Source organism: Mercenaria mercenaria, chromosome 16 (assembly GCF_021730395.1).
Source record: "Mercenaria mercenaria strain notata chromosome 16, MADL_Memer_1, whole genome shotgun sequence".
NCBI lineage: Eukaryota > Metazoa > Mollusca > Bivalvia > Venerida > Veneridae > Mercenaria > Mercenaria mercenaria.
In genome coordinates, this window is record NC_069376.1 from 44,519,328 (window position 1) to 44,544,116 (window position 24,789).

A 24,789-nucleotide genomic window follows, 5' to 3' on the forward strand; every position below is an offset into this window, starting at 1 on the left:
TCTATCACAACATTGTCTTAAATATAGCAAGTTCATTAATTACGAGTCACGATTTGTTTCAGTGACGCATTTGATATCGATCAGTGTTTTTCAAACCAATTTATGACGACAAGTGAGATTGGAAAAAAAAGCATTCACTGGTACACGATTAGAGTTTGATGATCTGTCTGATAGTCGTTGGAACAATTTTAGAGCGGAAAATCAGAAAATGAGTTCAAATAGTAAGTAGCGGTTTATTTGTAAAATTTTCAGACAAGGATTTTGAACCGGAAAGTTTTGATAAAACATCAATTGAAAAGAAAGAAGAAACAGAAGAGAACTGTAGCAATGAGCAGATTATACGATTGAGAATATTAGTTTGAAAAAGACGTACATGTAAATGGCAATGCCGTTAATACACATATTGCGACTTTACTCATAACAATTGGTGCAATTAATTTTTTCAGTTAAATACATTAAATTTGCAACATCTTGTTTAAAGGTTTGAATATGTATTGTTTTCATCAAATTAGAGATTTATTTACGGATGGTATTGCATTTTTTAAATAACAGTGTCAAGATAATTATCAGAAAAAAATGCAAATGTCATGTAAAAATGTAATAAAGTATATGAGAAAATATACCACAGAGGACATTTGCTGTTTTGAGGGAAAGTTAATTGTGAGGCAATTTTAAAAGAAACGACAATCCTTCATGTTAAACAACGTAATGTTTAGTTAGTGAAAGCATTAGATTTTTATCAAAAGTAAATACACGTGACCATTTTCAAATATCGTGTAATATATACCGGGCTTCCAAAATATAAATATTTTCCAGACACAAAGATGAAAGGGCGGACAACACAGACAAAAACTCCTAAAGAAAAAGAAGTGAAGAAGATAAGCGTGAAACCACTGATGCCTCTGCAAAGGCTCAACTCTAACAAAAATAATGATTTGGCAATAGACATTTCAGGAAATTCTCCGAAGGAAAAATCACAACCACCTGGATCAATACATGATATTCTTGAGAAAATGAAAGTTTCACCGGACTGTCCAGGTATGAAATTGTTTTCTTTCTGTTTTGATTGCTATTATCCGTAAAATAAATAAGTCACTTCAATCTACTGAGACTATGAACTCATGCATTCAGCGTGTCTGTCTTTGGGTTTAGCGTCGTTTTCAGCACTTGTTCAGTAATATAAATGACGGTGACTGCTTGTAGCAGTGAGCAAAATGCTTTATACTGCTGCCTCTCCGAAATATCACGCCGTAGACACGTTAAATGATACCAAGTCACTTTATACTGACACCGAGCTGACCAGTCATAGTACTATCCTCTTAATTCCGAGCGCCAATCGAGAAAGCTACTAGCGGTTAGGGCTGCCGGACTCGATGCGGGGGTTCTAACACTAGGCTACCGAGGCGGTCAAACTCATGCACTAAATCACTTAAGTACGTACTTTTGATACAAGACGGTTTAAGATTGCTTCACTACTTGTATATTTTGTGATAAAAAAATGCATTTAAAAGTAAACGTTCTGTTTGTATTCTATGATCATTTTACTTATTTCTGTATGGTGTGTATGAGCTGCAAAAAAAGTGTCAGATGTAAAAAATTGATAAATGCATAGATGTGAAAAATAACAGATCGTCAAAATGGTATTCACAAATTATTAAAGGCTATAATCAAAGTATATTTTCAATTTTGTTCTTGATGACTTTAAAATCTTCTAACGTTTCCGTTAGCGTTGGTTTTCAATGATTAAATGAAATGTATTCTTAAAAAATGACAGAGGCAACAACATCAGTACATCAAGTAAAAATAAAAATCTGGAGTACAAAAGTGTTTTATTGTGTATATATAATTAATTTATTTGCTGTCAATGAAAAAAGGGTTATTTCACATTTGGATTGAAATCATGTCCGCGTTTTATGTGAACCTTATTAACACTCAAAATAGCTTGCTTTTTGTCTTTCACCCTCAACACTAGAAGTCCTATAATTTGACTGTTTACTCAAAGACTAATGAGAAACTAAATATGTTTTCATACCCACAATTTCATTTAAGGTGTTATAGCCTAGTTAAAGCCATATTGCCAAAGCCTTGTTTGTTTGACGTCTTAGAATCCTTGTATTGTTAACTACTTCCACAAACATTTAGTCCAAACCTACCGAAACGTATAATTGTGCAGTAAGTCCGATTATAAGTTGCATTTTTTTCTTCATTTAGGATCATTTCATTGTCAGTTCCCTTATAAAACTGGGTCAAGAGTTAAACAGACCATTTTGTTATTCAACGATAGAAACCATTTTTTAAACTGTGTATAGCCAGTGAATGGCAAGACTATATCCGGTTAAGAAGTTATGACCATTTGTGTTTTTCGACATTTAATACAGCAGACGAATTGAAAGTCTGATTCTAAACCTTGAAGATTTTCAGATGTATTGCTCAAACTTAATGGAAGAGCCTCATCATAAAAAGAAATTGTGAATGCGAATAAAGCATAAATATACCTGTCTTATTAAGGATTTGACCCTTTGAACATTTTCAAAACGGTCTATTCTGTGCAGTACTGTACATTATAATTAAAGTGTTTTCCAGCCATTACCTGTTAACTTTCAAAGGATTTGTTCCCAGCATACAGAAATTTATATCTAGAAATGCAACACGTCTGCGTAAAGCAAACCATTGTAAAGTACAAACATATGCTGAACGCAGTCCAACGACTAGATCAGAGTACAAACGTACATTTCTGTAAATTAACAGGTTTTAGTATCAAATCATTATAAATCAACAATTTTAACGTGTACGGTTTATTTCTATTAGCATTGGACAGTTTTTAATTTTGACACCTTAGAAATAAAGAATGAAATACTTTGTACAATGTTGAAATCTGACCATGCCTAATGTCTTAAAATACACTGTCTCAATACCAGACGCAAAAGCCGGTAAACTAGCGGCGGACAGATGGAGACAAAGAAGTGCGAAACAGATTTATGATGACTTTTGCTCTGAGACAAGCTTCTCTGCATTGACAAGAATACATAAAGCATCAAACTGGTGCAAGAGGATTTTATGGGTTGCGGCATGTCTGACGATGTTGACGTGGCTTATAATACAGTGTGTATGGCTGTTTCAGAAATACTTAAGGTAAATCATGTATTACTAATCATAAGATTGAACGTATATAAAATTCAATATACTTCAAAACTGAAATATTTTGCAAAAGCTTATTTTAATGTTAAATTATCATACTCTGTAAATTCATAAGTGATCTCCCAGATTTCACTTTAAGAGCGGATTGTCGCGCCTCAAATCATTTTTGTTTCACTGAAGTATAGCATATAGTAAATTATCATCCTGTTTTCAACTACCACATTTTAATTTGATAACGGATTGTCGCGCCTCAAACCATTATTGTTTTGCAGAAGTATAGCGTATAATAAATTATCATCGTGTTTTCAAATTCATAAGTGATTACCAGATTTTGATTGTCGCGCCTCAAACCATTATTGTTTTACAGAAATATAGCATTAATAGTCTTGTTTTTGGTTTTTGTTTTGTTTTGGGTTTAACGCCGTTTTTCAGAGTATAGTCACTTGATTTAATATTAATATTTAGGTTATGTGTTTGAACGTAATAAATTTGCAGTTGTTTCCTGTTGAAGTGATACTTTTTATCAAGCAAATGTGTTTTGATTGTTATTAATTTGCAGTTACCCTGTTGAAGTGAAGATAGAGGTGGAAGCGGTCCCGAACCTTATGTTTCCAAGCGTTACTATTTGTAATCTGAACCCCTTAAAGAGAAGTAGAATGCATAGAGGACCGTTCGAAAATATTTCAGACTATTTCGAACTGGACGACAGAGACATTCTCTATGATGATTTCATTAGTGATCAGATGAGGGAATGGGAAGAAGGTATGTTTTGCAGAATAACTATATTTGATGTTCTTGTTGGTAATGATTTCGTTTATTTTTATTTGGTAGTCGCTCTACACACAATAGACGAAAAATATGAATTCGATGACTATAATTTGGATTTAATTATCACTCAAATGAAAACTATATATTAACTAAAACCTACATGCTTATTATTGTCGAGGGAATTAAGAACTGCGCTGTCCACGACATGCTTACTTTATTTTCCGATGATGTAAGCAAATCAAGCATATATGGACATGAAGTACGTCGTGTTCCAAGTTAAAAAATGTGATAAAAAGCTATTTATATTTAACAAACATCATGAAAGAAAGGGTCAAGAATAAATATATAAATGAAGCTATAAATGGTTTTACTATTTTTTTCATTTAAAATTGAAAAGCGTTTGTGAAGGGGTACAGGGGATAAACTGTCTTAATTATAAAGCTCGTAAACTACGTATTCCTCTGTGGTGTATTGTCAAGACTATGTAAAAGTTTTTATTGCCGCGGGAGCCCGGGTTCGATTCCTGACTAGGGCATGAATTATTCTTGATCTCACATTTTAAGATAGTTTAAAACAGTGTAGGCCTATGGGTAAAACATTTTATTCGCTTAAGTATCCATTATCTTTTTCATTTTAATAGTAGGCTCTCTTTTAAGGAGGTAGGTTACCTTGTTACCAGGGTAAATTCAAATTAGTTGAACCGCAGTGATTTTTTGTGTTTCTTGTAATTTAATGTTTTAACTGCTACAATCTCAGTTCCGTTTATCTCTGTCCCTTAAAGTACAATTTTTATCCAGGTTTGAAGTACATGACCCTCTTAAGGTATTTTATATAGAAAGAAGAAGGAAAATACGGATATTTAACACTTTTCAGTGTATTTTGGTTTCATTGTTATCCGTAGAAGTCTGCATAATTAATAGTTTTATTAGTATGCGCATTAGCTTTCTAATAAAAGCTTAAAATGTATATGTCGCGGGGCTCGTGTTTCCATGGTAACACATTTTCTCTCATTTTTCAACAATTATGTATGAAAACGGCTTCAGTGCCATTCTGTTATTGACCAACATGGAATATTTGGGTAATATGATTAGCAAAATACCAAGAACTTTACATGGTACTATGTTTTTCTTAAAGTTTAGAGTAACCATGGCAACAGAGATGTTTAAAATAGCTTATATGTTGCTTTTTATCGTTATTTCTTATAAAAAATATCATATAAAATTATCTTTCTTGTTAATGTAGCTTTAAAACATCTAATTTCTAACGTTAGTAATATTTTCGTATGAATTGCAGTTAATTTAACAAATTTCACAGCTTAAAATACTTACAGCAGTGCCCGTCGTCTGACATTTTTATTGAAAAATCGTTCTGCATGCTGCTATTATTCTCATGGATATTGTTGAAATGAAAATAAAAAGCCGAAGCTGTGTTCCTTAAATAGACCAGTGTCAACGCTTTTGAATTTTACAATTAGACATTAGTCACGGGCTTCGTTTCCATGGTAACATCAATTTAATTCAAGACTCCACAGTTTTATACTGAAATTTGAACAATTTTAGAGCTTAGTTTTAGTATTTAAGTAACAAATTATCAACGGAAACTGGGAAATAGGTATAACAAATCAAACTGCCCAATTTTTATTTGTAAATGACCGTAATAAGTTACCTTTCAGCCAACTATATTCGCAATCACATCAGTTACCATCATCCATTTTCTTACATTCCGCATAACATTTCAATATAATTACATAAAAGAAGCAAAATATTGATCATTTTTCAGAGCAAAAGACTAATAAAAAGTATTTTAGCAAATAATGGCTGTTTAAAAATAGTTCAAATAAAGAAAAAGCACAGAATAACGTACTTTCAAAATAAAAGCTATTAATTTTGCGCGGTAACTGACACGTAACGTCATGACGTCAATGACGTCATTTTAAGGAAACAAAGTTTTGAAGCGTTTCTGCGGCAATTCATTCGTTATTTCTGCATTATTAAACTATTAAACATAAGATCGGAGGCAGGTTCAAGATTTATTTCCAGAAGAATGGATATACAAACACATTTAGTTTGTCGTAAACGTCGTCATAAATCGTCACGTTAGCTTCCGGTTGGACATGCGCACTTGCAAATATCAAGGTAACCTACCTCCTTAACATTCGTTTAGTCTATCAAGTGATCTTAAAAACCCCAACAACACCCCCCCACCCCACACCCCCCCCCACCAAAAAACACAAAAAAACAACAACAAAAACAACAGAAAACGAAACTCAGATTAAAGTAACAAAAATTACAGAAATGATTTTTATACGATACCTTATTCAGGTAATTATCGGTCAATTAGCTAAAGTCAATTTTATTGTACAGAAATCTCTTTTTTTTGTCAAGGCGTTGAGTGCCACTGTTTGAACTCCAAGTTCTATATGACTCATTTAATATTTTAGTGCAACTTGAAATACTAATTAATAGAACCTGAGAGAGCATACAATTCACAACATTATAGGTGTTCTAATTTTCAAACCTATTGACGAGTCCTATTTTCCGAAGCATCGTATTCTTGACATATACCCATCCATAGCAGATACTCTTATTTTCTGTCTCATTGAATATATTCCATATGAGTTTTTGTAATTAATTGATAACGCACCTTATTTTAGTATGTTATTATTGATTTTCTTTTTTTGTGATAAACTCAATTACTGATGGCAAATATGGAATTAAGGACCGGTAATTATTAATTTTGCCTTTCAAAGAATGTTTGATCCCGTGTCAGTTTCCTCAATTATGTTATCCCTAACGACCGTATAAATAAGAACTCAATAATTATGATGTGTTAAATTGTTTCAGGGGTTTTATGATTAAGAATTGAGAATGTCATTTTAAGTGAATGGTATTTCGATATTTGCTGAAATAATATTCGAAATGTGTGTTTCTTTCCTTTTGTCACACTAGCGGAATCGTACGTCAGAATGCGAATTTTCAGCTATTAAAGACACTTGCTGTAGTTTCTTGTATGAGAGAAGGGGCAAAAATTTCCCAAAAATAGAATTTGTTCAAACTTTGTATATGAACACTGTTTTTCATGTTTGAAACAGAAAAATGCAAAAACAATCATAGGTCACCGTGCTTGATTATGAGTTATCTGCCCTTAAACTTGGTTAAAACTGGATTTCAAATATGCATATTTAAGGGAAGATAACTCCTGAACAAGCATGGTGACCTTCGATTTTTTTCATAATTCTGTTTCTAAAATGACACTTTGTTCATAAACAAAGTTTGAACAAATTTTTCTATTATTGGGAAATTTTTTACCCAAAACTGCAGTACACGTCCTTAAAGTCTCGGGTGATCTATTAGAACAAAAAACAAGAAAATTTGTTGACATAATACATTTTCTTTCAAAGAAAATATTTATCTAGCATAATTGTTTGCAATTTTACGAACTGATGGATTGCTGAAATGATTTTAATTCACTGCGACTTATAGGTTTGAAAGACAAGTATGTATGCATAACCTTCTATCAGGGAAATTATTCTACTTCATTCTATAAAATATTTGTTTTCTGATTGGGAATATTACGGTTTCAACAATATCCTTATTTTTTTATACAACTTCACGAACATTGCTCATGGTACTGTTATGTGCGATCTACATTGTATTTAATCGTCCATGCATTTCATGAAGCCATTGTCAATATTAGTACAAATACAAAAGGAAATGTCACAATGTCAAAATCACATTTAAACTAAGGCGTCCTTTGACCATATTGATAAAATCTCGTAATCAGTTACGTATCCGCTTATATTACTGAGCGGCCGTTATGAAATAAAGAATTATCAAATATCTAACGAACGTGTTTATACATTTATTGATCTGCTTAACTAAAATGAAGTAAAGAAATATAGATTGATTTCAAAGATGCATCAATTACTGGCACATTAGCAATATAATTACAAAGATTTTGATACGTGTTAATGTGTAAATGTTGACTTCTGCTTAACCGGGGGCTAGAGGGCGTGGACGGTAGCATGTGCAAATGTTGAGTTCTGCTCAACCCGGGGCCCGGAGCTAGAGAGCGTGGACGGTAGCATGAATTTCCACTACCGTCCATCAACAGGCTCAATCAAACCGAGCCTGCAACATTTTCTTTTTTGTCGTGTTGAGCCACATGTGAAGTTTCCATTTTTTCTATTCTGGATATTTCGAATCAGTCTAAAATGCGTGTCATTCCAAACGTTTTACAGGTGTATTTCGAAAGAAAAGTGTAAGATGTTACTTTTTTATATATCAATTATTTGTGGACTTTAAACAACCATAGGTTGATAATAATAACTTTTATTTTGTTTTCAAGCAAAATAATAAAACAAAAAACACTATAAGAATTAAATAAATATGAAAAATACCCAACAAACTAAAAATGTCATATACAATTTCATTCAGGAGGGTTATTATGGTCGAGAAAATTTAAAGCTACCCTGTTCAAGAGACGTTTAGTTTATTGTCAGATATGTACGCAAATAAATAAAACATGGAAAGTAGATGCATTGTATACCTATCATACTTTATGCATATAAATTTTGAAATTTTTGTGATAAAACTGTTACTGATTTTCAATTAAAATCATTAGTTCTGGGGTATTCTGAATCTCCATAGTTGTTCTTTTATGTTCTATACCAAATGTTTGTTTATTTCTAACATGTCAAAGCTTGTTAGTATTCAGGTATTCCGAATAACATTTTTGAGTCGGCTATAGGCTGAAAGCCTTTTGACGAGTCCTTGCTGTTCAGCGATTCTCTAAATGGACCTAATAACACGTGAAGGGATGTAGTTCCATTAGATTTCTCAAACTTCAAACAGTTCACTGCATGAATGAAGTTAAGTTGTGTCAATTCCCTTTGCTATGACCAATATACGATGTAATCTGTCATATTTATGACTTGTAATTGTGCAATACTCGAATGTAACTCATTAAGCATAAATGTGCATTTTAAGAATTGCGCAGGCTTACAAAGCTTGGGTAACATCCAGCGAAAGACAAAAAATAGTTCCACATGGCTCCAGATAAGATGCGTATTAGCGTAAATTACGTATAGAAATAATGCAAATACGCATGTCTAATAATTTCCAAGCGTATAAAAACGTATATGAAATTACAGAAACGCACACAATGCTTTTTTAAAAACAAAATCTGAATCGTCTGGATGCGTTAGGTAACATAGCCGATCAGCCTTAATTCTCCCACATTGAACGTAAACACGCATCGTATGATTTCTATAAACTTTGCGTGGGTTGAATTTTGCAGTCAGTAAACGGATAAATTATCGGAAGAAAAAGCTCTTACTGGTTTGTTTAATTACTACTGATATTAAAAATGATTTTTATTCTTATTTTTCGAGAAATAAACAAATCGGCGAAACATTAAATTGTATTTTCTTGTAGTTTTTGAAATCGAAAGTAGATCGTCTATGTTGGGCTGCTTTCACGAAACGAAACAACTTTTTTATGAAAAGATTTAAATAAGAGGTAATTTAACCGTAAACTTCAATGTCAGATACTGCCAATTGCTGCTAAATGTCTTCGTTTCATCACAATTTGTAAAATATATTGTTGAAACTAGAGAAAAGTGTAATCGTATCCGGATATAATATTTTGGGTAAATATCTAGCTGTGTTATGAAATTTTAAGAAAAAAAACTAAAAACAAACTGAAACTGGTAGACTATACTGTCAGTACATCAATCATTAGCCGACTCAGGCCCTTCAGGTCTTTGATTTTCTGTTATGTTCTGTACCAACTATAAGTTTATTTACAAACCTGGGTCTCAGTTCGCATTCGTCACTCTTACAAAATCACCAATATTACCTCGTGTATTTGAAAATGCGTTAAATTCAAATCAGTATTTAAGTCTGAGCCATTTTGCATACCTCCCTGTGTTACATTGAGTAATGGATTGTTTCATTGATGAAAGTATAAATGTAAATTTAGACTCCTGTTGTTTTCATTTAAGATATGTGCTCTGTACGATTATATTAAATGATAGTTGCAATAACATTCCAAAGCTCATTACACCAAACTTGTCTCCGTAGGTAGACACCTACCAGTAGAAATGAATAACAGTAATAGTGATTCAGAATACCCAGAAATGGCTAGAAATAACCACGTTCTTAGAGTTCTGGAAAATTTAAATGCTTCACAAATTAAGCGATTTTTCATAAAATTTAATCAGAAAAGGTCTTTTTCATGGCAATTTATTAGTAATACTTCTAAAATGAAATAAAAATAAATAAAAAATTGTACAGTTCAAAGAAAAAGTTCTGTATACTGAAAGAATATCTCTATATGAGTGGCCAGAGGAAAATAAAACATCCCTACATATAATATTTCAAAATTACATGTTTGCATAGGCAATGGTATCAGAATTATTCTTTGTGCTTGCAAATGTTTGGACGGGTCTGTATGCAAATATATCACTGTTATCCTGGAATACATCCATCCAACTTTGGTTCTGTATTCAGTGGTTTGTGTATTGTGTTGTAATTTATGTCGTAAATACTTTGTTTAAGAATCACAGTAATTGTTTAAATGGTTTAAATATTACTATTATTATTATTAAATCTAGTATATCATTGTCATTTCCATTGATGTGAACATGAATAGTTAAGAAGATTATATTTACTAGAAGGCGGAATCAAAACACATAAACAATCTGAAATGATGTCATAACGCAGTGACGTTATGCTATATGACGTCGTATACAATTTTAGACCATGTTGTAGAAACTACCATTTGTTGCACACTGTTGCAATCTAAACCCTCTAGGATTTAGTAACACATTTATTATTGCCCTTAAAGTTCGACGGTACATGAATTTATTGACCTGGATAAAATGTTATCAATCTCGCACAATATCGAATTTTCCAGGTTACCTCACTGAAAGACAGCTATTGCATATTATCTATTTCCCTCAAAGTGTATAATTTTTTTCTGATATAGTTTTGCAATTTTCGGATTATCAGTCGGATGCATCTTAAGTGTTATATGCTTTCTCCTCAATGACATACCGCTGATAATATTTCCGTAACAGAACACTTAGCTCTGAATGTGTGTGACACTGTTTGGTTAAGTCAAGCGCAATAATTGCATTCGTTTAAAATATTGACAAGAAATATATTGAAGGAAAATATGATCTTAAATTCAATGAAAATGTATTTGCTTTGTATTGTCTAAATAAACATTTTACACTTGTCTTCAATTAATCGTCAGTTAACAAGCCTTTCAGCAATGGACAGAAAAATTAATTGACGTTTAATCGATATAAATATTTTATAAAGATACATCAAAGAAAGTTAAATTAATTTTATTTCATCTTGATATCGAAGAACGATTGGAAAGTATGTCAACTGATTTCGAGACCACTTTTCAGTAAAGTGAAAGGTTTTAGATTTCTGGAACGACAAAACCGTGATACTAACATTTGAATAGAAAATGTACTAACGCTGAATTACAACGCACGCTGTCCTTTTCATCGTTTAATAAAATGCACGTATCTCTTTGCGTGTCTCATATATCTCTGGCTTACTTAGCGTTTTGACCTCTAGAACAGTCACCTCTTTTAGAATATATATATTAAAATGCAGTCGCTGTTAAATATATAAAAACACATTTATATTTCTTTTTATTAAAATGAGTAAGCTTTTTATCACATTATAAACGTGTTAGAACGATTTGCTCAAGTGAAAGTTAATACTACAGCAGTATTTGTATCTGAATATTTTATTTCTTTTTTTCAAATGCAGTCAGTCCAGTGAACAGTAACAAAATTTCACAATTTTATAAATACCAAGTGTTATTATTGTTTAAAGGTAAATTCATTACGCATCATTGTGCGTATGACGTCTTTCCAGTTATTGTTTTCAAGCAAATGGCCCAGAGGAGGTAAGCCTAGTGCTTAAAGTAAACATGGAAAATGGAGAAACAAAGTTAAAAAGTTATTATTAGTAAGTTTAATTTTCTGTCACTATCATAGAGCACCTGACCCTGAGCTGCTATTCGTGGGATAAATAACAAGTTAAACTACAAATAGTATTTCTTAAGTTGATACAGTCTACTTCAGTTACTTCTGTAATATACAGAAAGATGCCTCTGTGGCTAGTTAAAATATTTTGTACAAGGACTTATGTTTATTTGTTTATCTCGTTTAATAGATCTTGTTTCCCGCTAGTCACAGGCATACAGACACAAAATATTTCTGTCTTTGACAATTGTCTTTAGTAGATAAAATATCTATTCTTTAATAATTGAAAACTGGCATCATAAATATCTGATGTCAAAATCTGTATATGATGATGTATTTCTTTGTCAGTGTTTGTTCAGATGTTATATTGCTACTCAAAACAACTAAATAAACACGCATTATTATTGTATTTATAATATTGTATGCTTTCAATGATAACTGTTATTAATTTGCAAATAGGTCGTCATCCTTGGATGCTGGTATCTCAAATGTTAGCACCACAACCTATCATTTTGATTGATGATATTTGACACTTTTATGTAGTTTTAGTATTCTGGAAGTTAAAAGAAAAACTTTTAGAAAGAAACTACCATATTGCCTCTAAAAACAAAAATAGGCAGGTTATATTACTAGAATTAATATCAGAACCGTAAACTAATTCCAGCTTGAAGTTTTATTGATGATTTATAATCATAGGACACTTAGGCAATACAGGAAAAATGTTCAAAAGAAACCCAAGCAAACTCTTAAAATTAGGTGATATTTAAGGACAGCTTCCTTCAGTTTTCAAGTATTGCGAATGTATCTAAAATAAAATCAATTAAACGAAATATAAGTATCATTTCTTTATTAAAATGCATTCATTACATAATCAAGCAGTTAGAAAGCATTTTATATATGATTGCTGTAACTGTATATGAATTTCGAGCAAATGTTGATGTTATCAAGTACCACATCCATCTGTAGTAACATTGTTAATACAGTTTTGTTATACGAATCCCCTGTGAATATTTTCCTTGATTGTGACTTTGAGATACACATGTTTGGTGTTCAACCCCTTTTAACTCCAGTGCCAACGACATTGTTTTAGCAAGGCCGTCGCCGCCGGTCCGGCCGGTCCCGCCTTGGGCACTCGTGGAAAGCCGCTTGCGTTCCATCATGACGGAAACACTTCCAAAAAGACGGAAACGGCCCTGTTTAGATTTTGTGTGTGTAATTTTTGTTCTGAATTTTGACACCTATGTTCTGAATTTTGAACCACATGCGCTTTTCGACAAAGATGGTAAAATACTTAGTCTACCAGTACTTGCTAGAAATTTTAAAATGTCTTTTTTTCTGATATTCACAGAAAACATTTTATGCTGTAGTATATCAGTAGTACAATATAGAATATGACAGTAAAGTCCAATACGTATAAGATCTTACCTCAGAATTCCGGATGCAATATCTAAAATATGTACCTTGATATCTTCATTTTTTTCTTTATTTATTACACACCAAAACGTTTATGTTGGAAATGTTAACATGACCAGGCTAAAAGCAATAACCAATCACTCAAATGTGGAGAATGCATTGCAGAGAATTCTCGACATCTTCTTCCAAAACTGATGTAGATATGGTATTTTAAAATTTCAAAACTTATTTCCAAGTCCTTCAGTTTACACAAATCGTATTAAATGTTTGTAGTCTGTGTATTTTGTGGGTAAAAAGAACTTCACTTTTAAGAGTGATAATTCTAGCCACAGTAAGGTTTTTATCAGGAACTTGTCAAATGTTTATTGGTGCACATAGCAAAATAAATTGTAATTTCGAAAATAATGAAAATGCTATAAGATGTAAGTATACATTTTATCCGTTTAGACAAAAATGGTGTATTTGTCTGAATATGAATTTTACTAGCTTCGTTGATACAGAAGTTACTGTGAGCTAATTTACTTGCGAAAAAAAATCATATAAAAGGGGACATAGCAATGCTGAAAGAAGTTTTTTTGGTTTTAGTTTTAATATGACATTGATGTTTATCACGTAAGAAATTAGTATCGATCTCTTGTAAAATCCTTTGTGTGGTACAATGTAAAACACCGATTGCAGCATCAAAACGTGCATGGGTCTGTTTACGAGTTACGGATCACTTCACATAGGTTTTATGCTAGACTATACATCATGTACTCTCAATCAAAAACAAATGTCAGACGATCCAAAACATACCAAAGCAACTTAATGATCTGGAGAATTATTGATATCAGGCAAAAGGGAAATTTTATACGAGAATCAATGGATTAATACTATTCACTTTAATGTGACATCTGGGGCCGTATTCATAAAGCATCTTAAGTACAAGTTTTGACTTAAGTTGAAGATTTTACTTAAGTTTGTGGTGATTTCAGCTTAAGTCTAAGTAAAAACCTTAAGTCCTATTCATAAAACGGCTTAAACGTAAGATACGTAAGAAATGACTTAAGTCAGAAAATAAAATGGCGTCGTGTGTACGATTAAAGTGTTGTTTTTCAGATAAAAGCATTTTAAACATAATTGTTCATGTTGTATCTGTCTGAAATTAATGTTTTTTTTTAATGTTTTCGTCCACAGTAAAAGCCAAGAATTACGTATTTAATTGTTTTATGAATAGCAAATATACTTATTAATAAGTAAAATAAATTTCTTACCTAAGTAATACTTAAGTAAATAATCAATTTCTTATACTTATACTTAAGATGCTTTATGAATACGGCCCCTGATTTATAGAAACACACTGATCACTCGAGATTTAAAAACACTTTATTTATTTTGTTCCCTTCCCATCGTCCCACAACAAAACAGAAATGTTGCTAGTAAAAAAAAGTTTTACTTGACGACGTTGACGTATGATTGACTTCGAATAGAAATAATGGTGTCTATAGTAAGTTAGTTTGTCAAAAAATAAATATGGATTAATTTGCTTAATACGTTTTCAGGGTAATGGACTTTTTAGATGAACTAGCAATCGGAGATTATTCTCACGGGAACCAAATAAATGCATAGTTTTTGATAAAATAATATTAAACAAACAACGGTCATTAAATTGACAAATATTTCTGTGTAGAATTTAATTAACAATCGTATTGGGAAAAATGACCAGGCAGTAATAATCATTAATTGTAAATCAATAGTTAATGAAAGCATATTTAGAAAGTTAAAATCCCGGACCCACTCAAATCGCAGGTATATATAATATTTCTATCGAAGTCATATCAATAAATCTAAGTATGTTTTTTAAAACCTGACTGAAGACTTAATAAAAGAATACACATGAATACTATAGTCAAACAGGTATTATTCTTGGAAATCATATGTTTGGCCATTAAATACGGGCATAAGTCAAAATATGCACACTTCCCGTTTAAGAGGCCTTTAAATGATAAATAATCATATTCTGCCTTGCACAGTTAGACAAAACTATACAACACCTATATTTAGGAACTAATGCATAAAAAACAAAATTGACTGGTTGTCAAAAATGAAAAACAAAGAAGGAAAAACCAAAACAAAAAAGGAAGAAACAACACAAAAATACCCACACCAACAACAACAATGAAGTATTATGCTTCAATATCATTATAAATGGGTAGACAAAGTATGTGTTATAAGAAGCAATTTCAAAACACAGAAATCTCTATAGAAACCTGAATTTCGTCTGAACAGCTTGGATAATATTATATGATAAGCATGTTACGTATGGTACGAAAATGTTTCAAAAACATTAAGTGGAGGGGAAGCAACACAACACCTTGAAAGATCATTAGTAATACAATACCGTCAATACCCTCAGACGATGGAATCTAAGGTGCTATGTATTGAATGCATATATCTGATTTATATCACAACTCTACAAAGGTTTTCATTATTAATCTAATGCTATTTCATATTCAGAGAATGAGACGTACCATGATGACGAAGACTACATGAAAAATTATATGAAAGCCAACTCTTTCAATAAATGGGACGCCTTAGAAAATGACACGGACATCGCAAGAGAATTCTATTCTGAAATCGACGACTCTCATATGGCTTCGTTTGCATATTCGTCAGCAGCTGTACGTACATTCTTCAAAAATTGAATTCCAGTTAATACCAGCATTTGGTTGTGCTGATATGTATATTTATATACATGCAAGAAATTTATAAATGCCATTTCTTACCATTAATACAATTTGGTCCAGAAAAATGTTCTTTATTTGTATTTATAATCTTTTCAAAAGAAGTATAATGTAACACTCGTAATCGTTCTATGCTATACAAAGCATGTGTCGCTCTATAAACTTGTAATTTGATGAGGTTTATTCGGTAGTTATGCTCCACCATTGGATCATAGATTTGACCAGGTGCCCATTTCACGTCTATTCAGTGCAAACGTAGACGTATTTTGCGGTTCATGCTGTGACATAGTTGCAAAAGATAGAGTGATCGTGTCACCAAGTGAAGTTATCTATATCGCAGTCTTTCCTGGATACTTTAGGTGATTCTGTCAGATTCTAATTGGTCTTGTGAATATTGATAAACATAATATAAAGTTTTATTGAACACATAGTTTGTTATTATCTCCCTCTAACTGCATAAGTTCATGTGCTGTATTTCAGGTAATGCCTTTTTAACCATGTAATTATGCATAGCATCTATTTAGACAGCTGTGCCACCTGTCTGTAATGTAATATTTACTGCCTTATGGGGCTTTAATCTATACACATAAATACGCAATATCAAGAAAAATTGGATTTTCCTTGCGTTGCTAAAATTATAACATACATTGTATTAATGACTAATTTGTTGTAAATGTTAGTCTACGATGAGCACAGATGAATTCCAATGGTATGGGCACCAGAAGCGAGATTTGATATTGTCTTGTACGTGGCAAGGAATGTCATGTTCCCCTGCGTAAGTATTAAATCACTTTATCTGTCCTTCACAGAACAATATATTTGCCTTTCAAGTCAGAATTACTTTTTAAACAAGACAAAACTTAACTCACGACAATGAAAACTATTATTTTGTATTTATTAATAATGTTATATTGTATTTAACGAACTGTAAGATCTATACTGTTATCTGTGAACAGAAGTAATGGAAGTTTTCAATAACGCGTAATGCTAACGTGTTTAGAATGTTCATTTTGGTTTATAATTCAAAGTTTGACAAACACATACAAATATTGAAATTAAATGCACAAAACCCAGACGGGACACTCTACTTCAGCCACCCTAACATAAAGACGTTAATTAAAAAAAAAGACCCTATGACCCTTGCATAAATGGGTTCTCTTTGGAAGGACAGTTTCCTTTTTTCATATCATTCATTCACAGGAACTTTACATACCACCGAAGTCAGATGTATGGGAACTGCTACACGATCAACACGTTTAACAATGGAAACGCCGCTCTCTCGACGAACTACGCCGGGCCGTTAATGGGTAAAGTTTTAGTTTAATGCGGTATCTTCGAAAGCAATTTAAGACAGAACATAATGAAATGTTATCAGTGAATTAAATGAATTTGTAAAGAATTAAAAAAATTGTATTGCCTTTGCCCAGTATTTTACATTAAATAAATGGCCTGTGTATAACCCCATCCGTTGGACCGAGGCCGAATAGTTCTGAATATTGACTGTAAAGCCAGTGAATAAGAGTTTCACGTGACATCAGAAATAAATTTTCTTTGAAGTTTTGACTACGGTGTAGATCCCAGCAATATTTAGTATTGGACTATAGACAGGTCAGTAACACAGCCTTTAGACCTGCAAATTGAGAAATGGTTTTAATTATTGTATAACTGTATTTAACAATTAAGACAGGTCTTTGAAGAATCCTGGTTTGCCTTTTGTTTTAGCTTAAGCTTTCCTAAGCATTGGCATAACCATTGTTTATGCCACATTTTGAATATTTTGAAAAAATGCGTTTTGTTTATACTTTGGATTCATTGAAATTTTAACGTTACCTTGCTGAGTTTAATCATTTCTAATATCATTTTAAGTATCACAGTTTAACTACGAGGGGCGTTCAATATGTAATGTTACTCCGTATGTAGTTCAGTAACCGCTTGTTATTTTTAGATGCGGTATTGATACGTTATAGAGTAATTTATTGGGAATACAATGCTGTATAGATTATAAAAATCGGTAGATTCAAACTAAAAGTATAATCACTTGAGTGAGGTGTACTCTGGTATACTGGACAATTTTATGTCCAAAATATTGAGATTGTGATATGCAATTCCTTGATTCTACTATTCAACAACTAGAACTATAGTTCAATTTTCATTTTAAAGAGATAAAACAAATAATGATCTTCACAAAAAGCATTTGAAAACTGAAATAAAAAAGTTTATAACACTATTAAATTGTGTGTGTATATTTTTACTCGAAAAATGGTAAGTTGTGTACAATAACCCTCTGCAATTTTGTCAGGGGTGATAATTATCATTTAAAAAATTCTTGTATCTTAAGTTGATACTAGTATCTTAATTCTCGATTGCGAAACTAGTTCTTACAACTTTGATTAATCGCTCTTAACACACATTCCAGATGGAATAAAATTCGAGTTTAGATTTTTTAGTTGTGATGTAAAATTATAAATGCAATAAATAGTTTAAAACAAACTCAGACTCATCACAAATTGCAGTACCTCGTAGAAAAATGATAGAATTTTGTGATTTTACAAGTTATTCTTTTTGCTGAGACTCTGGATGCCCAGGGCAAACCTAAATTATAATTATGGTCCAGTATACCTGAGTACACCTCACTCAAATGATTATATTTTTACTTTGAACCTGTCGATTTTTATAATTGATATAACATTGTGTTCCCAATAAATAGCTCTATAATGTGCCGAAAACCGCATCTAAAAATAACCAGCGGTTACGGAACTACATACGGAGTAACATTACAGATCGAACGCCCCTCGTACTTTTACATCATTCAGCGTTCTTGATGTATTTGGCTGTGGCAAATTTGCACATTTATAATCATAAATATATGCAAGGCTGTCCTTTGTTTTACACAGGTCTTGTGTTAGAGCTAAATATTGAACAGGACGAGTATATTGCTGCCCTGAGTCCTGATGCTGGTGTTAGAATTACAATCCATCCTCGAGGGACATACCCCTTTCCCGAAGATGATGGTATTTCTGTTCCCCCGGGATTCAAAACTTCTATCGGCATAGCAAAGGCAAATACTGTTTTATTTTACTATGACTAGTTTGTATGTAACTGAATAATCACATTTTCGGCAATTTATGGGTCTGATATCTTTTTAAGTATTACCTACTTTCCTGCTATGAAGAAATTTCAGTTCATGAGCGTCCGTAACAGTGCATCCCAGTATGTGAATTATGTGTGAAAAATGTTTCAAGAATTGTCAAAACAATGAGAAAATATGTTTTTTCAGCAATACGAAGCGTGAAACATCGCACATTGTGTTCATTGTACAATGTAGTAATGATACTTAAGTAACAATTGCAACAGCGACAATGTCCTCATCTGTTATAATTTTGTATCGCTGTAGACTGAGCTGACCCGTCTACCACCACCCCATGGCGATTGTGGAAGTAGCGGACTTGATGTAACCAATTTATATGTAAGAGACTTTGGAACGTCGTACTCCAAACAGACATGCCTGAAGTCCTGTGTCCAGCAGCAGCTGCTTGACATCTGTGGCTGTGTTACATCTTATTTCTATGTGCCTGAAAATGTTTCCGTATGTTCAGCCTATGGAAGTGGAAATGATTGTAAGCAATTTCTTATCCATAATAATAAATGTGTTTAGGTCTTAAAATAAGACTGGTATCGGTTATCTTCGAATATATTGCTATATCAGCTTGCTTTTAACATCGCGCGTTTGTAAGCATGTATTTCAAAATAACAAATATATACAGATTTTAATGTAAAGGCGCTTCAGATTTGATATTCATGTGTATAGTGAAATTATTTTTATATAAGTAATTACGCCTGGATTATTATAAGCAATAATAGTGTCAACGCCGTAGGCCTGGGGCAAATCGTGTTCTACCATGCTTTCAATCTGAAATTAAATGATAAAGCTATATAGTAAGCATTATCTTAAGTTTGAAAGCTGGATGTTTCACATAGTCAATGAAAATGAAAACACAATGAACAATATCAATTATAAAACGCCTTTTGAAGCATAAATGATGACTAAAATAGCAGCCTCGGTTTGACTGAATCTGTCCTCGGGAGGTTGTGTACTGACTGGAACTCCCATAGGCCCCCAGTATTTGCGTAAATCTATTATACATGAGCATAGAATAAAGTTTTGCTCACAAAGGACCAGAAATATCATTTAAAAAATGCGAAAAACCAAATGATTTTGTATATATATTCCAGCGACATGTACGGATGACACAATATGTAAACAACTGGATGAGTGTAATCGAAGATGCCCTACACCATGCACGTAAGTTTTGATATCATACATTTATAATAAAAGTTTTTAGCATGTTTTTGTAAAGAACCGCAATTCATAGGTGGAAAAATAGACAAGGCAAACAACTGCACGTTAGCTTGTAAAAATCTATAAAACCTTGACAGGAACCATGTTAAAGTATCTTTAAAAGGCATAATTTGTATTATTAAATTTACTTTTAATCAAAAGACGCAAAGATCTATGTTATATTGGAGAAGTACCAGAATATCATCTAGTGATTTTTCACCGAATCGCAAAAAGAAAATTTTGCGCCAATACTCTATCATTTACATTACGCTGCCTGATACGGTTTGTTTGTTTGGTTTAACGCCATTTCAACAGTATTTCAGTTATGTAACGATGGGCAGTTCACCTAACCAGTGTTCCTGGATTCTATACCAGTACAAACCTGTTCTCGGCATGTAACTGCCAACTTCCGCACATATATCAGATGGTGGAGGAAGAATGATTTCAGACACAATGTCTTTAATCAAATCGTCACGGAGAACAAATGGCCCGCCTCGGCGCTATCCCTTTTCAGTTAAGTAGGCGGTCCTGCCTGATATGTGATTGTAATCAAACAATGATTTCATTAATTCAAATTATCCAAACAATGATTTGAGTAACACACTTTCTCCCGTTTTCTTACGCTTTACAGAGAAACCAAATATGAATTTACATCATCGATGTCAAAATGGCCATCAGAACAATACGAGGTAAGTAAATAGATATTTTATAAAACTTTGAAATCATCAAATACAACCAAGCAAACTAATTTAACTGAATTGACTCCATGATCCCAAAGACCAAAAATAAAATGTAACAACACAATACGTAAATGTGAACTCATTTCGTTCGTTGTTGTAGTTTCAGCTTAGTCCATAACAGTGAACAAATGGTTTTTTTTTTTATTAAACGGAACATCGGTGGTCGGCTGGTTGTAAGGTTGTAAGATGCTTATATTGAAGATATCAGGCTAGTTAAAGAATAGAGTAGACCTGCAAGAAGATCCTTTGGAATCATAGAATACAAAAAAGCAAAATAACAGTAAACTCGGTTTGACCAAACCAGCTTATGAGAGGTAATGGAAAGTGCAACACCCCTCATGCCGATAGCACCGACTTACGTTGAATTCTATTACAGATATTGAACTGATTCCGCGACTTGTAATTCCAAAGAACCGTAAATTATAACAACACTGAATCCAAGTACAGGCAACTTTTTACGGCCGCCACACGGCACTTCCAGATTGGTGTTATAATAGTTAATAAAATCTGTTCGAAGATACATTAAAATCTTTAAATGCAACCAAGCAAAATATTACTAGACTTGATTTCATGAGAGGATGAGAGGTAATGGAAAGTGCAATATACAACAGCTTAAGTGGGATTCTGTTACATATATTTAATTGATTCCATGATTACCCATGCCAAGAAATTATGACAACACTGAATCCAAGTACTAGTATGGGGAGTGTTGTGATATTTAATAAAACTTTAAAATCATTAAATACAACCAAACAAACTAATTGTAGCAACGGCATAAGCGGGATTTTATTACATATACTGAATTGACTCCATGATCCATAAGGCAAAAATCATGTAACAAAACTGAATCCAAGAAGGCTAATTACGGCCGCCACAAGACAGTCTAAGAATGGTGATGTGGTAGTAGTAAAATATGTAAGAAGATCCTTTTGAATCATAGAATGCAACCAAGCAAAACAATAACGTTATAACTAGGTGCTCATCTCTGTCTGAAACTGTTACAGTACTGGGAAGGGTCACTTGAAAGACATCTGACCGCTTCCTGTTTTGTGTTGATCCAAGTGGTTATCGATAAGTTGTAGACAAATTGAATATGACAGACATCTGATATTGCATGCCTCAAAAACTTTATACGTTTACTTTTTGTACTACGTCTGTATAAGCTTATGTAGCAATACAAAAAAAAAATGCCTAGTTTAGCATTTGTTATAAAATACTGTAAAATTTGTTTTCTTGCTAAAATAGGACCACCTTGATGCAAAAATAAGCAAATCTATGAGCACGTTCATGGATGAAGATGATAGAGCTGACAGGTAAATATATTGTCACATGTCCTTAATTTTGTTTTTGTTTTGTCATTTTAACAATTTCATAGCCTCGTTCACGAATGTAGTTGGGTACACTGTATATATTTCAATAAGTGTACACATTAGTTGTGGTGGTTATATCTCATTACTTCCATTATACACGGTATATCAGTGAGTACACGTATGTTTATTACGTGTTGATATACCCAATAAATTTCTGCTTACGTTATACGTACACACTAATTCAGTGCGCATACTTTTGCTACAGTGAAAATATGGTTTTATTAGCCCTTGATTACATCATACGATGTATATTTTTCAGTGATTACACTTTAGTTTCTGCACTGGTATACCTTTAAGTGTTCGTGCTTACATTATACAATGCATATATGTCAGTGAGTACAGATTTGTTAAGGTTGTATCTCACATTCAAATTATTATACCCTGTGTATTCATTTTTTAGTGAGGACACGTTGGCCAAAGTGGAAATATATTTTCGAGAACTCGTGTATGAGAAGATAGAGCAGCAGAAAGCATACGAAGTCAGTGCCTAGTAACAACATCCTTGTTATTTGATTTATTATAAATGTGTATTCTTACATGAAATGTTTATCAGAGCATTGTAGTTCTTGTAATAGATAAAAAATATATACATTAGCATTAGAAATATATGTTTAGATAAATGACTATTACTGCAGCATTTTCGTACCGGACCACTTATCAAAAAACTCCATGAATGCAGAATCTTACAATACATAAAATTCTTTCACACACAAAAACACGTTTAACATAATATCCCTATGTAGACATATTTATGCATACACTTGGATAATACTAGTCTCAAACTTTCATTACAGTCGCAGAACTTGATATCTGATATTGGCGGTCAGCTTGGACTCTGGCTTGGTCTGTCTGCAATTACAGTGGGTGAACTCCTTGAATTCTTTGGATCACTCGGGAAGCTGATTTTTGCGAGCGTGTTTAAGAAGAAAACTCACCCAGATGAAGCTGGATTAAACACACCTTCTCCAAATTTAGCATAGGAGGAACATGTACACAGCGTCATTGAAGTCTTACCAGTACACATATGTTCTGAATTACATCGGATGTTTTATTAAGGATAATAAACAACAAATTTGTCAATGCAAGATAAAAAGGGAAAACTTTTATTGCAGAACTTCATTGGTATATATTTTAACAATAAATGTTCACGGTATTTTTGGAGCATCTGTTTGTGTTTGGATCTTCTATTGATGCGGTGTATGCATAACGCATTTGCGTAATATATGTACATATTACAACTAGTATAAACTAAGTGTTTACAAATTATTTCAGCTACTTGAAGATATTGTAAAATGTACTTATTACTATCATAGCTTAAGCGACTCACATGTACACATATATATAGCATACGGCGCGGATTCTGATTCGACTGAAATAGTGAATCATTATTGTGGAATAAGATTGCAAAAGAAAATTGTAACATCAGACACGGATGTAATATCATGTACTTCAGCTTCTAAATTCGATGCAATGCTACCAAAACATCCTGTCATTTGATAAGCATCCGCAGACACATAATCATGAAATACATATTTAAAAAAGGGAGTAGTCGATAAAGTATACGGGTCATGAAAGCATAGACTATGGTCGAGAAAGGTCAGAAAGACAAAAGAAGGTTCAGTGATTTCAAAACATTGCAGTGCCATATAATCTTACTTTTGCATATGTATACTTAATTATCAGAGGCATTGGTCACATGTTTAGTTATAGATATATCTGCTAGATTGACAAGAAAAAATAATGGTATGCTATATGTAGAAGCTAAATGACAGAAGTAGCTATAAAAAGAACCATTCGTCTAATAGTTACAGTTTGTTTTCCGTTGCCACGATAGAAAACAAAAGTGTAGTGCACAGGTAATCAGAAATGAAATTTGCTTAAAGTTACACTTTTAACGAATGGTTATACACTGTTACGAAATATTGTTCGCATTTTCAAGTAAACATCGTTCACTGACTTGAATGCCGACTGTATGTTTATCCGAGTGAACAAAAATTGCAATAGTTCAATAATTGCCCGGCCAACACGAGCGTAAATTTATATCTTATAATGTAAAAGACATATACATTTCCTATTATTTCATGTTTCTGAGTAGTTTTAATTAATATTTTACTGAGTTTCTCATTTTTTGTATAAAAACTACTTCGTTGTATTTGTTTCAAAGATCTACGTCTACATTTATAGCCACTGTACATGCTAGTCATTTCTAACGTTGACTATTTTTCTGTAGCCTTAACGTTCCAACATTATCTATAATTAATCATCCAACTATTTAATATTAGGGTATG

At 32.6% G+C, this 24,789-nt stretch overlaps 1 protein-coding gene across 1 annotated transcript; it reads left to right on the plus strand.

The window, feature by feature from the left end:
* Positions 1 to 23,915, plus strand: LOC123539934 (degenerin unc-8-like). Its single transcript, XM_053526902.1, has 14 exons — positions 1 to 221; positions 817 to 1,038; positions 2,919 to 3,132; positions 3,698 to 3,900; positions 15,826 to 15,989; positions 16,733 to 16,827; positions 17,253 to 17,359; positions 18,947 to 19,110; positions 19,447 to 19,669; positions 20,286 to 20,355; positions 21,023 to 21,080; positions 22,377 to 22,444; positions 22,902 to 22,980; positions 23,296 to 23,915. The coding sequence occupies exons 1-14, from the start codon at positions 209 to 211 to the stop codon at positions 23,479 to 23,481; spliced, it is 1,866 nt and encodes a 621-aa protein (XP_053382877.1). The 5' UTR covers positions 1 to 208; the 3' UTR covers positions 23,482 to 23,915.
* The last annotated feature ends 874 nt before the right edge of the window (positions 23,916 to 24,789 follow it).

What these genes read in the sequence shown, in the direction of transcription:
- LOC123539934 (XM_053526902.1), top strand. An exon ending in TTGCATATTCGTCAGCAGCT is followed by an intron (nt 15,990 to 16,732) that starts GTACGTACATTC and finishes TGTAAATGTTAG; the next exon opens with TCTACGATGAGCACAGATGA. An exon ending in AGATGCCCTACACCATGCAC is followed by an intron (nt 20,356 to 21,022) that starts GTAAGTTTTGAT and finishes TACGCTTTACAG; the next exon opens with AGAAACCAAATATGAATTTA.